This window comes from Pungitius pungitius, chromosome 21 (genome assembly GCF_949316345.1).
Source record: "Pungitius pungitius chromosome 21, fPunPun2.1, whole genome shotgun sequence".
Classification (NCBI taxonomy): domain Eukaryota; kingdom Metazoa; phylum Chordata; class Actinopteri; order Perciformes; family Gasterosteidae; genus Pungitius; species Pungitius pungitius.
Window position 1 is genome coordinate 2,223,409 of NC_084920.1, and position 16,110 is coordinate 2,239,518.

The 16,110-nt window shown below is 50.4% G+C and overlaps 2 protein-coding genes across 2 annotated transcripts; one reads left to right on the plus strand and one right to left on the minus strand.

Moving 5' to 3' along the window:
• Window positions 1–225: 225 nt before the first annotated feature.
• On the minus strand, window positions 226–6,645 carry tbc1d24 (TBC1 domain family, member 24). Its single transcript, XM_037463285.2, has 7 exons — window positions 6,499–6,645; window positions 3,848–4,942; window positions 3,325–3,483; window positions 3,110–3,173; window positions 2,727–2,822; window positions 1,899–2,145; window positions 226–1,706 (listed from the first exon to the last, which is right to left on the minus strand). Exons 2-7 carry the CDS (start codon window positions 4,825–4,827, stop codon window positions 1,552–1,554), a joined length of 1,701 nt encoding a protein of 566 aa, XP_037319182.2. The 5' UTR covers window positions 4,828–4,942; window positions 6,499–6,645; the 3' UTR covers window positions 226–1,551.
• Window positions 6,646–7,793: 1,148 nt separating this feature from the next.
• LOC119212606 (alpha-1,6-mannosylglycoprotein 6-beta-N-acetylglucosaminyltransferase B-like) lies at window positions 7,794–16,105 on the plus strand (the record flags this gene model as incomplete). Its single annotated transcript, XM_062560222.1, has 16 exons — window positions 7,794–8,318; window positions 8,612–8,659; window positions 9,122–9,237; window positions 11,052–11,211; window positions 11,299–11,423; window positions 12,750–12,814; window positions 12,929–13,105; window positions 13,187–13,354; window positions 13,468–13,637; window positions 13,742–13,873; window positions 14,081–14,214; window positions 15,137–15,282; window positions 15,376–15,531; window positions 15,649–15,795; window positions 15,884–16,000; window positions 16,094–16,105. Coding segments are annotated over exons 2-16 (1,851 nt in total), but the record flags the coding sequence as incomplete, so codon positions are not given.
• Between the last annotated feature and the right edge of the window lie 5 nt (window positions 16,106–16,110).

The window sequence follows — 16,110 nt, forward strand, 5'->3', positions numbered from 1 at the left end:
CAGTTTTAAGCCTCTTACTGCTTGAGGCTGGAAAGCATGGTTTTCCGGAGATGCGCCAGACCAGCACCCGAAGGAGCAGCTAAATATAGACGTGCACGTGCGATTAGCAGAGTGTGAATCCTGAATGAAAATAAGACTTAGCTACACAGAGTCAATACCACTTACAGTACGGTAGGAATCAAATCTTTGCTAAGCAAGATACTAAATTGCTTCAGACCCATTAGCTTGAATTCAAATGAATTACTAATTTATTGGGAGGGTTTCAGCTGCAGAACACATTTATCAAGTTGAAACAAGTCACATAAATGGAATCAGTTCAATAAGATATTAGGTAGTAAAAGCGACTACGAGGGTTCCACATATACACTCGTAGACGTGTCTGACTCATCTGCGTTAAGACATTTCCAGTCACGCCGCTCAGCGTCAGCTTCCACAAAGTGCAAACAGCCCAACCAGAATAGAACGGTGGATGACTTTGGCGTCAGACCTCCCTACTGTAGATGTGCCCCAACGTGCTCGTTTCTCTTTGAAAAGACCTTTCAAAGCCTACAACACGTTTTCATTCTGTTTAATACAACGGATATAATTGCACGGCGTATTTTTGCAACACTATTTAAACAAAGTATTATTTCCCCACATTGACTTCACAGTAAACTTGTAGTAAACAGAGCGGGATAAGCAAAAGGAGTAGCAGCAGGACAAACACATAGCGAGTCACTTTCCTTTACCGAGAGCACATGTGGGATACATTTAGTGGTTATCCAACGTCTCACCGCCACACGAGGTTGAACCTACACAAACAAACAGGGCGTGCGTCCCAATGACCCTCTGCCCACCGGACCCCCGCTTGGACAGTCTTCGCACCGCGAGGACGGAGAGTGAAGAGAAGGATGAGCTTTTCATTACGTTTTAAACCAAGACAGTTTTGACTTTTTAAAAAGTCTGTACTTCACATGTGCATGAAAATTCTTATACTTTTAAAAAGGAAAGCGTCGACACTCAAATTCATGATATCCACAAACATTTACCACATTGATTTATCAGCAGGTCTCCCGTGTTCGGGACTGAGTTCATCTTATCTTAACCCGATACACCCTCGAAATCACACATTTTAATGCTGACCATCATTATGGCCTGGTTAATATATATTTTTTAACAACTATACAGCAAATTTGGCAGATTGAGCTAAACGACAGCACATAAAAGGTTGGATTTACATTCAGAAATTAAAACATTTCAGCGGAGCATAAACGCGTTTAAATAATCCTCATGTTGGCTTTAGCTCGGGTCCACTTCCTCAATATCACAGCACACTTAAACATTGATCAGCAAACCAGAATACAAATCTGTAATGACAAAAATAAAACAGAAAAACAAAGATCACATGTTGAATTTGATTTTAACTGCATTAATAAATAAAAAATGGTCCATAATATAGGAACTTTCAGGACGGACTTTGTTCTGTTTTCGAGCTCTAAGTGTTTGCAGGACGTTTCATGTCATCGTTTTCTGCGTTAATATGTTTGAGTCTATGCCCGTATGGAACAGGCCCTACGGCGCCATGGCGTCCTGGAAACCCCACACCTCCAGCAGGGCGACCTGGAAGCTCTCGGCACACAGCAGGGGGTTGTCGAAGGTGGTGCAGCGGCCGGCGCGCCCGTGGTTGAGCTCAGAGTCGATGTAGAGCGCGTTGCCGTCGCCCCCTCCTGATCACGCAGGGGCACACGGTACGAGAGAATAAGGACTCTGGTGTGTTATAACACATCAATACTTAAATGGGATGAAAGCTTTGCTGTGTTAAATGTGACATCATTTGCTTAGAAAAACTACCAAATAAATAAGGGACCAGTAATGCCAAAAAAACAACAACAATAATATATTATTTAAAACCCACTGACCCACTATGATGGAGTCAAAGTTGCCAGCCATGAACATGGACGTATTCTTCGAGTTAAGGTTGAAGTGGCGAGCGGAGAGGAAGGGCGACAGGTCCCCAGCGGGTCTCTCCGGCTGCTCTAAGCCATTGCCGTCCGCCTGCTGCCCCTCAGGGGGGGCCGCGTCGTCGGGGTCAGGAGTCTTGCTGGACGAGGCCAACTCAGGGTGGCGGATCACCACCCACTCGTAGCGCTCCATCTCTGGCTTCAGCTAACGATGGAGACAGACATTCACGAACCGTTACACACCGGAGCTCATAGGAATGTGCATTCATTAAAAGGCGCAAAGGAAATTAAAAAAAAAAAAAACATTTGAGAGGCATCAGCTGTTACTGAACATCTCCATTTTCCCCCTGGTGTCCGGTGACCTCGTCAGACGGATCAGGCTACAGGGGTTTCTGATCTTGTGTGCGCGCTGAAGCGCGTGAGACGACGCGTCCTCAGCGTCCACACCGATACTCGGTTTAATAATTAAATAATTCACGCAGAAGGCCTTCCGAGAGTCACGGTGGTAGAATCCAAGCTCAGGGCAGAAAAAGCACCAAGAGCGTGACGTGTTGGTGCAGACGTGGTGATGCGTGTGTGTGTGTGGAATCGTCCCCTAATTGGTCGGATTCGTTTCTCTCGTCCTGCATGTGAAAACAGGGCGGATGCTGCCCTCTGGTGGCGCTACGCTCAAATGAAATCAAACGAAAACACGACCCCTCCAATCGTTCACAACAAAACCTCTAAAGCGAACACACATTTGCAAGAGGACAGCGAGTAGGTCTAGAGAGTGAAAACAAAACTTGCCCTGAAGACAAAGCACTCCCCTGTGCCAAAGAAGCTCAACTTGTTGCCTCCTCTCTTCCGCTCCTCCCAGTCCGTGGACAGGAAGGCTCCACATACCTGAGGCAAAAGAAAAGCTCCTCTGACATCATCCTCTGAAACATTTCATCACTTCACTACGGCTGGAACACGGCGCTCTGTAAGCTGCCACTCTTCTCGCAGAGATCCCTTTTCGAGCGCCGTAATCCAATCATGTGACCACGTGGCCAACTATTCATAGTTTAGGACGAGAATAACGCCCGGGTCTAAATACCCCGGGGGAACATTGGATTGCATCAGGATGTTGTCTCATCCCACGCACACATTAATCAACACAATAATGAGAGTTCGCGGTCGGCGTTTCTTACGTCGCCGTCTGTGGTCCGGATGAGGAGCAGCGTGGGCTCGTAGCCTTCGCAATGCGCGTAGAATCTGGAGGGAGAAGCAACTGTTGAATTCATTGCAACAGACGTTAAACATTTAGCCATTTTGGCCATTAACCACATTCAAAGACTCAATGCCAAGCCGGGCCTCACGTGGCAACTGTGAGCAGCAGAGATTAAAACATCCAGGCACAACGTACCTGTTCAGGCTGCACCCGTGGGTGGAGGTGGTGAAGAGGAGCTGCGGTTGGCAGAGGGCAAAGCGCTCAGGGATCCACGACCAGATGTCCCGCATCTCCTTGGCACTCACAATCTCGGAGGAGAAGGTGTCGGGGTTGAGCGCCAGCTGCACGTTGCGCCTGGAACAACGAGAGACGTGGGTGAGCCGGGGGGCGGCGGGGGGGGCACAGCACGAGAGGCCGATCGCACACAGCGGGAAGTACATGAGAAAGAAGGGTCTGCAGAACAGCGTGCAGGAGGAGAACCTACCGAGAACTGAGCAATAACCAAATGCAGGAAACGCAGGAGTGAAGCGCGGATGAGACAGAAGATGGTGGATGGACAGACAAGGCGGAAACCAAACAAAGAGGACACAAGAACATAAAGTGAGTCGAGCAGCAACGTGGGCGGGACATTTGTGTCCACCAAGACAACCACGTGATGGGACTCGGTGCCGTTGCTAGGTGTACAGTAGGTGCTGCCTGCTGTGATCATGGACTGTACCGCTTCTGCTTGACAGTGATGCCTTTCTGCTGAAGGGACCTCTCATTGGTGAGCTGCAGCAGGGTGATCTCCTTGCGGCTGAGCATGCGGATGGAGAAGGCCTTCTCCAGCAGCTTCTCCGGCGTGACGCTGGCGCCGATGCCCCTGACGAAAGCCTGAATCTCGTCCCGGACCCTGTTGGAATCCGGCTCCGCGGCGCCCTGGGCCTCCGCTTTGTGCTTGCGGTAGAACTTGAGCAAGGCGATGGCCACGCGGAAGAGGACTTTGTAGCCCTCCACCAGGTAGATGTCGAGGACCCGGACCACGTGGCCGAAGGGCAGGTCGCCCAGCACCCAGCGCTGCCAGTCGGAGTACACGTCGAGCACGTCCTGGGCGCTGGCCACGATCATCCTGTGGGCGGCGCTGCAGTACTTGTTGGCCAGGTCGCCGAAGGTCATGCAGCCCGACTCGTGGGCCAGGAAGGTCTGGTCCAGCAGGCGCTTGCCGGGCTCGTTGCAGGACAGCATGCGGCTCACCAGCTCGAAGCACTGCGCCTCGTCGGCGCTGAAGTGCAGCAGCAGCGAGGTGACGGCCGGGAGCGACGGGCAGTGGGAGATGTCCGGGAACTGCCCCGCCACGCAGTTGGCGACCCGGTGGGCCGAGGCTACCGCCTCCGCCTTCAGGCAGTACCGCGGCAGAGGACTCCCGTCCACAAACTCCGGCAGCGGGATGTGCGAGGAGGGCTTCTTGGTGGCGGCGGCGTTTCCCACGATGTCGCGGTACACCGCAGCGTCCGGGGTGACCGTACGACAGGGGATGGCCTTGATGAGCTGCTGGTAGACCTGCGCTCGCAGCTTGTGGTTCTTGGCCCAGTAGCCCTGGCGGGCCATCTGCTTGAACGCTTTCAGGTCCTTACAGTCCACCTTGGTGGGCCCGCTGCTCTTGGCCAGGTCCCCCATCTGGGTCCAGTCCACAAAGGCGCCATAGTCTTCTTCAGCCATGGCGGAGGGAGCTTCGCCGGTCAGCGTGAGTGGCGAGCAGGGGGGGGGGGGGGGGGGGGGGGCGCTGCAGGGGCTTCGTTAACCGTCCGTCCTCCTCAGCTTTCCATGGTGGTTACTGAAAGACACAGATGAGGAGATGGCAGCATGAATAAAAAAACTAAAAAATAACCTGCTCCATTTATGTTTCATACCAAGGAGAAAAAAAAAAATCAAATATGTTCTAAATCCTCTTTAATCTAAGAGGCTTTGGTGATTTGCCTCCTATGTGCTTATGCTAGACTATATATATATAAATGAGCCGAGGACAGACGTAAACTCACTGCTGCACATCCTTTTCCATAAAGAGGTTATTTGCAGCAAGTTGGACCATTTCAAAGTGACCCCAGTTAATCTGCGCTGTGAAACCACATTAACAAGTTTAACTAATCAGATTGTATGTTCTTAAGATCTTCAAATAGAAGAGAGTATTCTCTGGTTCACCAGCATCCATCTGAAGCAAAAACAAATCCTATCATGGAATGTAGTGGAAAGGTATCTCAATAACATCTGACATAACATGTGAAAGCCACAAATAACTTCCCATGTCCTGTGGACAGATTGCAAGGACATGGGACACTTACATATTAAAGCAACAAAACAGATCTCTGGTGGTGAGAGAAATTTAAAGATACAGATAGATGAGACTAATGAGCAATATAGTAAACTTCTGCCGTACCTCATCAAATCATGGCAAACTTGGTTTGAGTCACATGGAGATGTATGTCCAAAGGTCACTTGCAATATACTAAAAATGACTGTCGTAAAATCAACAAATCATTTCACCCAGCCTTTCAACAAGTCACATGACGGTGCATACCAATGCAATACTGAATGCAAAATCAGATGCATTTTATGGTGAATCTGTAGAGATCCAGATCAGCAATATTAACAGAATTGGGTGAAAAAGCTCTTCAGGTAAATGATGGGATGGAGCTCTGTTCACGCAGAGAGGGGAGCCAATATGGCTGCTGGTGGGTAGGTGCCTGTCCTCATCGTGGAAACACGTTGGCCTACATACATGATGCATGTCGAGGCTGCACGGTGGAAGAGAAAGGACCTCAAGAGTTACCTTAAGAGGCAACTACACGAAATCCATCCATCATGCAAAGAGAAGCAACGGCTCCCATGGTGCATTTGCGTGCATGCTTAAGTCGGCGTGCACGCTAAACCGAGCCGCTGCAAGAATATAAAATTGTATCGTGGACGCCAAGCAGGTGCAGACAGAAGGACGTTAGCATCGGGTAACGATGCGGTGTCGTCGCCCCCCCCCCGGTGACGGAGTGAATCTGACACAACCTTCCCCATTCAAACTTGCCAGGTTAGCATCGCTAGCTGCAGCTAGCCGCGAGCTGCTCCCGTTGGGTGCACGCGAGAGGTTAACGAAACCTGAAACACACACACACACACACACACACAACGCTAGCAGTCAGACAACACAACACGCCAACGAAGCCATGCAAAACAAACAACAACTAAAACATGCATGAAAATATGTAAATGTGTCGGCTAGCGTTAGCGAGCATGAATGCTAGAAAGCAGCTCCCGACCCGGACTTCACTGGTTCCAGCTTGAATTTGCAGGAAAGCGGCGTATTCAAACCCCCCAAATCCCGGCGACGGGAGCACGACTTACCGGAGAGACACCCGGGCCGGCGAGCGACAGATAACCCGAGGGACGGGATGTCCTCACCTGGACTCGAGATGTCTTGAGACGTGAAGCACCATTCATGTCAAGTTGCCTCGCGCATGCGCAGTGCCTCCGAGCTCGGTCCGCCCGCGCAGGTGGACTAATATTGAATATGGCCTCCAGTCAACTCGTGTCACTCACAAACATGCAGACACCTTCACACCACACACACTGGAGTTTTAAAGAAGAGGTCGCACGGCACATCACAGTGTCTCCTTTACTTGCTCTGTCAAATAAGCGATGGCAAGGAGACAGAGGACAGAAACTAACAGGGCTCAACAGACCCTGCCTTTGTGCTCAAAGCGACCCAACGCATGACAGTTATTACTGGTAATTCAATTGTAGAGTCACCTCGGGCTTCATGAACAACGTAGGAACAAAATGTTGTCCCTAAACACTGCCGATGTTTTTGATGTCCTCATTTACTTTGACCTTCTTGGTATTGCAATGGAAGAGAAAGAATGTGTGTATATGTGCGAATAATAAATCAGTCCAAACTAAGTATTTTGCAGCATTTGGCCAGAATGGTCAATTTCATTTTTCAAAATAATACAAAAAAGTCATCCTCATCTCATGCAGAGTTCTTGGTGATATTGAGTCTTGTCTTGAAGATGCACAAGTGCATCCTACATGTGACTATTTTTAAAAGCTCGGGTTAATCACCAAACTGGGTCATAAAGATGAGAACAGCAACCATGTCACATGATCAGGAGAATCCACAGGGACACCATATCATTGTTATTATTTCACATGTCTTTTGTCTCCACAGTTGCAAACATTGAGCAAAAATCCCAGATTTAGCAAAAAAAATACACAAGTGAGTAAGAGGGAGAGAGAGAGAGAATGAAGGGGAAGAGATAACAGAGTTCATGGAGGTTTAAATACTCATCACATCCTGCTGCTCACTGCGGGACATCACTCCAGTAACCCGTCCTCCTGTCTCTCATGCACATGCACACATGCAGTGGCATAGATGTGCACGTTAATTCACGCGCTCTGCCTACACACTCTATGAATCCATTTGTGTCTGTGGACTCTGAATTCATGCACTGCCTCTTTATATCATCGCAGTGTGTCAGCTGATCTTTATCCAACCGGGATGTTGTTAATTAGTTAAAGGGGTGTAGAAGCCTTCAGCATCCTGTGATCTCATGATCCCTTTTTAAAAGTCAAATTTAGTATTCTAGTATTTAAACGTGTTGTCTGATTCAATTATTGCACAACTGTATCCGTCCGGATTGCATCTTTACTTAACTTTAATTGCTCTCTACAAAGTTTCCACTGGGTAATTCTCGGGTGTATTATTGTGCCCACTTTTGTTACTGACATTAAATTTGTACTGTCTTTTGTGCGCTTTGTGTGATTTAGTGTCAGAGGTTTGCACCGTTTGGAGCTATTTAAATGAGCCTCCTGCTCTGGCATCGGTTCACAAGCAAAGAGGCTTAAGTCTAGCCAGCGCGGCTGAAAGGAACTGTGTCACCCAATAGCGTGGGCTCCATTGTACCCCGTGAAAGGCCTAAGGAGCACTCTGGCTATTGTTTTCTCTAAAGGGGAGTCAGGTTACCTTGACAACGGCAGGATGCCTACCCATAGGTCCCGGGCCACAGAGAAAAGGCACAGCCGCCGAAGGAGGGAAAGAACCCCAGAGGAGACAAAAAAAGGAGGCAAGATACTGGCCGGCCCCAACTTTATTTATTTATTTTTTTAGCTTGTGTGTTTTTTTCCGTGAACAGGCCCCGGCGGGTCGGGACGGAGCCCCCGAGGAGGTGAGGGTGTGTGTTTGCTGCGTGTGGTTGTTGGTCCATGTGCCGGTTTGTTTAGTCAGCGGAGCTGTTGTTGGTTTCTGGGACAGCAGCAGGCTGGTTTTACTCATAGGGTCAGCGTGGTCACGCACACATCCACAAACACACAGCTATTTATGCTGTTTTGTTTCATCAATTAGTGAAGTGTTACCATTAGGAAAAAAATCTTTAAGTCAAAAATGAAATGGGTTAACTGGCCATTCATTAAAAAGCCCGTAGCACTTACTGGGATTTGCAATGTGCTTGTTTTTCGGCAGAGAGATCCAGCAACAGGGGGCCATGCACGTTGCACTGCGGCCGCGCAGGTAAGGCTGAGCAGCCAGTGACCCGGTGGGTGTGGGGGGGGGGGGGGTTTCACTGAGCGGATGTGTTTCTCAGTGTGACAGCTGACGGGTCCGAGTGCCTCGGTGCAGTGGATGTTAAGCCGGTTGACTAAGCCCTGCCCGATGCGTCGTTGATTATCGTTGTAATCTTCCCTTCACGTGGCATCACTTGCAGTATTCTGTTTTTTAAATGATGCCCCCCCCTCCCCCCTGTACCACTTAACAGCTGCTTTTTCATTCTGTTTACCGCCCTCAACCAGCAATGAGTGGCCTGGCAGCAGAAAGTAAGGGAAATAAATAGTTTGAATAAGTTTAAATAACTTCTATAAGTGGTGTTGCATTGATTCATGGGGCACCTAGGGGGGGGGGGGGGGGGCTGCTGCTGTGCTTCATGCCGCTTGCTGCAGCCTTTCCAGAGGTTTCTCTGTGCCTTGCGCCCTCTAGCGGTTGTCTGGTGCTCTGCCTGTGCCTGTCTGTGATCACCCTGCTGCTGCAAACCCTGTGGGTGCCACTGGAGACGACCGTGGAGGAACCTCCCGGCAGGTCACCGGAGGAACGCGGTAAGCCTCCAAAGAAATAAATAAATAAATAAATAAATAACACGCATTGACACGTCGCATCGCGTCATCTCGGGGAGAAGTGGGGTCCGTTTTTTGCAGAGAATGACCTCTCACCTCCGGTTGAGCTTATCTGACTACCTTTCCAATGTTGAGGCGTTGTGCACAATCCTCGGGGGAGGGGGGGGGGACACCCCTGTCCCACTCGATTGTCTCGTTTAACGGGCAGGAGACGGAATGTGGACAAAAGCTTTGTCCCTGGTTTACAAAGAGACAATGCAGCATATTTCTCTCCCTAAAACCAGAGTTCTTCTCTTTTGCACCCAAGGAATAAATTTGCATATTCTGGCACCGTTCCTCTCCCAGAAGCCTCCTTATGACATCATCAGCACCTCAGCGAGCTGCTATATGTTTGTGAGGAGGTCATGGAAGTGTTCAAGAAACTGTAATGATGTTTGCCTCCTTTTCAGATGCTTTGTTTCTTAATTGAAAGGGACTTGGTTAACTCCTGAATTATATAATTATCTCAAACCCATTCATGCACTTGATTTAACTCCACAATCTGTGGAACCAGATACACTTCACCTAAAACCGAGCGGGCACATGTTTTGAATGTAATCCCAATAAGACTTTTAATCTAAATATCCGGATGCTTCCCCCATGTTGTCTACCATGTACATGAGAAGTAGCACACACACCCATTCATACGTAATTATGCCGTACATTTACGAGCGTTTAGATGATTTGGTCGCACAGGTATCCCTCGTTATTGACTTGTTACGGGGTCCCACCTGGTCCCACCTGGGCCCTGGGCGCCATGCTGACGCTCAGCTGAGTAAACAGTCACATCACCCATCTGGTGCATTTTACTGTGTGGCACAGGTTACGGCCTTAGGCCCTAAAGGAGATTCTTACTTCTGACCTCAAAGCAACCCCTCCAATAAAACACACAATATTCCTCCTTCACGGGCAGCAGGACGCCGTCACAGTCGCCTCGTACAGATGATTTTAGTCCTTTAAAACCCACCGTCACTGTTTTTACAGTAATGCGATGTCTACACCGATGCTTCAGGTTAGCCAACACAGAGATAAAGGAAAATATACATTAATAGATGTAAACTATATTTCAAGGCTATATGTGTTTGTTTTTGACAGTGTGTCTTTTGAATGTTGATATTTTTCTTTGTTATTGGTTAAGGCAGTTGTTCCTCAGATAAGATCATTCTTATACGTCTCAATGTTATCAAATGAAAAATACATATTTCTGTAAAACAAAACCGTGTTTTATTCATCTTAAATTGTTGTTTAGTTTCTTCTTGTAAAATATCCCCCACTTTCCCCTCTTCAGGCCTCTAAAACCTAAATGAAATGAAACCGTTTACAACTCATTTCAGCCTCGAGGTCGTTCCCGTCGCGACTCAAAGAGATGCAGTGTTGTTGCTTTCATGGGGTCACGAGCCAAAAAGAGGTCGCGAGCCGCTGAGTAAATGAATGAAACACCTGCGGAAATCAAAAGTGCTGTTTGTAAATGGCTTGAATTCAACCTTCAGGCCGTGGAGGTGTCGGCCTAAAAACCTTCAAACATACAGTGTGCCTGTGTGTGTGTGTGTGTGTGCGTGTGTGTGTGTGCGTTTGGGCCCACATGGAAAACACACACGTACGCAGCAGATCAGTGTTAGAAAATCGAATGACGAACCCCTCAAAGTCCACCGAGACACGGCCCTTCGCTCAATGCAACGTCTTCCCGCTCAAACGCCGTGCCTCCGAATACGACGCTGCGTGTGTGTGTGTGTGTGACGCGCCGCGTTGTGTGGCAGGTCGGCGCGGCCTCGGCTCCCGCGGGCTGGCGCTCCGCTTGGAGGCCTTGAGCGCCGAGGTGCTGCGGCTCAGCAGAGGAGGAGGAGGAGGAGGAGGAGGAGGAGGAGGAGGTCACGCGGCCCAGCTGAGCAGAGATGACCTCGGCCGGCTGCTGCGGAGGTACCAGTTCAGTTTGGACTCGTTTGTGTGTGTGTGTGTGTGTGGGGGGGGGGGGTCACCGTCCGCTTTTTTTACCTATTTTTCCAGCTTCAGAGTGGATCAGCGAGGCTTAACCCGCTTGGTGCAGAGGGAGCTGAGGCGAGTGTCCGAGAGGCTCGACCGGCTGGGCCGCCGGCCTCACGCGGCATCACATGACCTCAGGCCGCACGCAGGTAAAGGACCTTCGTCACCTTTAATCTCTCTGAACCGTGTGTTCTGTTTTCATTGTTTTGGGGGGGGGGGGGGGGGGGGAGGAGGTTAAAGGGAGTTTATTATTTGTATGACATCTGAGTCTTTTCTACTTCAGTTTGAATTTTTTGCAGCTCATTGTCCAAGCCGAAATATAGATTTTAGGGTTTGTTCCAGGTATAACGTGCCACATTCGTGCTACATAAAATAACCCCCCTCCCCCCCCACATGTTGTTGGTAGTGTGATACTCGCAGCCAAATGCATGGTTCACAGTCTGAATGGAGGTTAACCACACAGTGAAATTAACAAGCTGCGATAATGCAGGGTGTGAGTAGGGAGGGAGGAGGGTGGGGGGGGGGTTAGAGGGCACTGGGTGCAGGTGGTTATGGGGAATGAAGTCCTTGAATAGAAGTTTAACAAGTCCCTCAGAGCCAGTGCCAAGCGACTGGCCGTGGGGAGGAAAAAAAGTTCACATTTACACTACGACCCTCGTGAGAGGTGTCAGGTGAGAGTTGGGTTATGCAGCGGGAGGGGGGGGGGGGGTATGTGTATGTATGTGTGTGTGTGTGTGTGTGTGTGTGTGTGTGTGATTGTGGGTACAAGTGGCTACATGCTCACCTCCCTTCTTCATTAAACTTGGGCCACACACCACACTGTGCACATGTGAGGGAACGCACTTGTCACACACTCAACCCGCAAACACACAAACGCACGCTGCCCCGTCACCAGCCTGTTCACCATTACCCTCCTCTCGCATTACCTCACACCCATAAAATAGCCGAATTGCCCAGGAGTCCTTTCCCCATCCTGTCTCCTCGTGCTCTTGTGTTTGTAACGGGGGTCTCTGTATTCAGCCTCTCACACCTTCCCTCCACGTTTTCTTATCTTTTTTTCTTTTTCTTTTTTAACTGTGTTGTTCGACACAGTTAAGCACTGCGTATTTTGGCAGGAACCCGCATTGTAAAAGGGTATGGTTGCAGGCAGGTGGGTCAGGTGTGTGTGTGTGTGTGTGTTCACTCCAGTTGATTGACATTGGCTGGAGATGGTGGGAGGGCTTACTGGAAAGAGGCCTCTGAGAACACACAGCCTCTACTCTAATGCCTCTTACATGCATGGCAGCACCATACACGCAGCTGATGCCTGCTTTTCATTGAAGGATACTTCGGGCCGAGAGGTTGTATATCAGAGTTATTGTCCACTGTTCTTTATGACCGCGGCGAGCGAACCGCACAATGTGGTTTCTGTTACTAAAGCGAGGAGCGTTGGAATAATGGCGCATTCAGAAGAGAAACTCCTTCCTCGCCCACAGGGCCCGAAGAGCGGTGCGAGGTGCCAGCGGACCGAGCGTATCCGCTGTGTGGGGAGAAAGTGGAGGTGAGGAAGTGGTGATTGTGTATTGTAGAATGAACCTAATCTAATGTGAGCTGATGATGGAAATAATAAGGTATGTGTATATATGTAAACGTGTTGTTTTGGTCTCTGTGGCAGTTCCTGCGGGCTCGCTGGCACACAGACCCCTGTTATGCCTTCTACGGGGTGGATGGGACCACCTGCTCCATACTGACGTACCTCAGCCAAGTGGAGGACTTTTGTCCCTTGCGCCTTGGAAGGAACCACTCGGCGCCGCCGCCGTGGCGCCGCCCAGCTCCCTCCGACCCCCCCGAGGTAACATGACGTGACGTACCGATGCCACTGAGCGTCGGCGTGAAGCGCGACTCCTCTGAGGCGAGACCCCGTTGTGCGCAGGCGGAGGTGCGCACCACTCTGGGCCCGCTGTATGAGGTCATCGGCAACAGCAGCGGCCCGGCGCTGGACTTCATCCGGTCCAGAGTGGAGAGGACGTCCGAGCGGTGGACGCGGGCGGCTCTGAGGATGAGGCGAAGCAGCACCAGGACGCCCTCGACCCAGATGAGGGTACGACCGCCGAGAAATCGCTTTTAGAGGGTGTGGTGTTTTTATCAAACCAAATCGGCACCAATTGGAGGTGGACTTGGGGGGGGGGGCTCTGTGAACTTCCCGTCCTGCAGGTGCTGCTTTACCCCGGGGCCCTGGCTGGGGGTGTTGGCCGGCGGTTTGAGGCCCTGGTGGACAGAGGGGGGCCTCTGGGGGAGCTGGTGCAGTGGGCCGACCTCAGCGCCTGTCTGACCATCCTGGGCCACAACTTGACCTTCAGCACCTCACGGCGACTCCTCCACAGGTTGCGTTCCCCTCACACTAAAAATACGACGTGTGCTTCGAAAGTACATATATGAAAACAAGGGTTTGTATGGTCAGCTGATTTGTGTCGAATCAATCAATCAGCCTGATAGGCGCAGCGCCAGGACGAGGCAGTTGTCCGATCCAGAGGCCCCTGACCTTTGACCTCATCTACACTGACTACCACGGCCTTGCTCACCTTCATGGCGCCATGGGACTGGCTTTCCTGCATTACCAGTACAACCCCCTAATTTTCCAAACACATAATCATGTCAGAATAAATCGGCATTTAGCTTCATTTGAGCATTTCGTTCAAAAATGAAATCCCTTTAAGCCCTGAAACAGAATATAAAATGACAAATGATCACCCACTAAAGGGTTACATTTGCATGTGTATAAATGTAAGAAACACTTTTTTCCCCTCCTTTCTTCTTATTCCTGCAGATGTCGCTTCAGAATCCTCGACTCCTTTGGCACCGAACCGGCCTTTAACCTGCAGAGTTATGCGCGTGCACACGGATACGAAACGCTGTGGGGAAGCTGGGGGCTGCAGCCCCGGCAGTACATGACCATGTTCCGTGAGTCTGTGGCCCAGCACGCTGATCCCCCAAACGCGCACGCCTTCCCGCTCAACTCAGGCCGGCAGCAGCCGCCCGTCACGCGCACACCTTCCCAGCGTCCTCCCAGCGAGAGGATTAATCGCCGCGGTTAAATAAACCGATGCCCAGGCGCGGCTTTTCGTTCCCAACGCCTCTCTCTCTCTCTCTCTCTCTCTCTCTCAATATGCCGTCCCTCCCACCCTGCCGGGAGATGGAGGCAAGCTGGAGCCCCCACTGGGCGGAGAGCCACTCTTCATGCCTCAGCCTGAAACTCTGTTTATTTGTCCTGCTGGGAGTGTGTGTGTGTGTGTGTGTGTGTGGGGGGGGGGGGGGGGGGGGGTGGGGGTGACAGGGATGGATGTGAGCTGATGGTTGACACAAAGTCACAGGAAGCAGACGAAAAAGAAAAACAAAGAAGAAGAAGCTTCTGTGTTGAAGCGGGGGAAGAAGGAGAGCATGAAGGAAACAGACCAAATGGGGCGATTCTCCGCTTCACAGCTTCCCGTCGGACCTCCGCGCGCAGCGCGAGCGCCATCACATCCGTGTAGCGGCCTCTGCTAAATCTAGATGAAGACAGGCGGGAAAATGATGAGCTGCTGTGAATGAGAGAAGATTTGGTTAAAAAAAATATATATATATATTTTAAACAAGAATACCGTGGGACACACACACACATTCCGATTAAAGTAAATACTCATCTTTCACACCTTCTTCAGTGCGCTGGACGCCAGCCGGGTGGCAGCTGCCCGTCTAAACAACCAGAGGTTATCCTCTCATTTTCTTTAGCAGACCATTTGTACCGCTCAGCGTGTTTTGTTTTTTTTCCCGTCTCGCAACAATTTTTTTTCAGTAATTCCTGTTCCAAGTCAAACTTGAAGGTGCTCTGTGATCTGCCCTCTAGCTCACACCCCTGATAACTCCTTCCTGGGTTTCGTGAGCGAGGAGGCAGCGAGGGGGGAGGCGGGGGAGGAGGAGGAGGAGGCGCTGCAGCCGGACAGGAAAGAGCGGATAGCCGTCGTCTACGGCAAACAAGACTACATGTGGCAGGTAAAACAAAGTCTGTGCCGCATGTTGAAAGGCTCACGAGGCCCGATTTCCCAAAAAGGACAGTGTGTGTGTGTGTGTGTGTGTGTGTCTCAGGGCAAAACCGAGTACGTGAAGGCGATCAGCGAAGAGATGGAGACCCACGCTACAGTCTACCAGCCTCCAGGACTTGCCTCCGATCTGCCCAGCTTCATCCGAAATCACGGCCTGCTGACCCAGGAACACTTTGTTCAACTTCTACGCAGGGCCAAGGTCAGATGATGGTCTGGATCTTTTGAGAGTATCCACGGTGTACGTAGATGTGTGACACAATGTTGCGCACTGTGTCCATCCTGCCTGACCTGATTTAAGACACGCGTTCCCTTCTAGGTGTTTGTAGGTCTCGGGTTCCCATATGAGGGACCGGCCCCCATCGAGGCAATAGCCCTCGGCTGCGTCTTCCTGCAACCACGATTTCACCCCCCCCACTCGGCAGACAACAGTGATTTCTACAAGGGGAAGCCCACCACCAGGAAGGTAATTGACACGCGGGTCTGACATTTTCCACAGTTTGAACTGAATCAAATCTCAGAGCTAAGGACAGAAAAGTGACTCAGGGTGACAGATTTCCTCCCAGCATCCTTACGCTGAGGAATTCATCGGAAAACCTCACGTGTGGACCGTGGATGTGACCAACAGGACTCACGTGAGGGAGGTCGCCAGAGCCATCCTCCTCACAGAGGTAACGACTGGAGCTGCATATATATGTATATATACAGTATAGACACACGTTACAATCCTGTACATTTCCACATTGCACGGTTATTTGTTGCAGGTGAAGCCTTTCACTCC

Coding starts and splice junctions, on each gene's coding strand:
- tbc1d24 (XM_037463285.2), bottom strand. CDS start 4,827: ATGGCTGAAGAAGACTATGGCGCCTTTGTGGACTGGACCCAGATGGGG. Junction 3,484..3,847: donor ATCACTGTCAAGCAGAAGCG/GTACAGTCCATG, acceptor TCGTTGTTCCAG/GCGCAACGTGCAGCTGGCGC. Junction 2,146..2,726: donor GGGAGTGCTTTGTCTTCAGG/GCAAGTTTTGTT, acceptor CTCCATCGTTAG/CTGAAGCCAGAGATGGAGCG.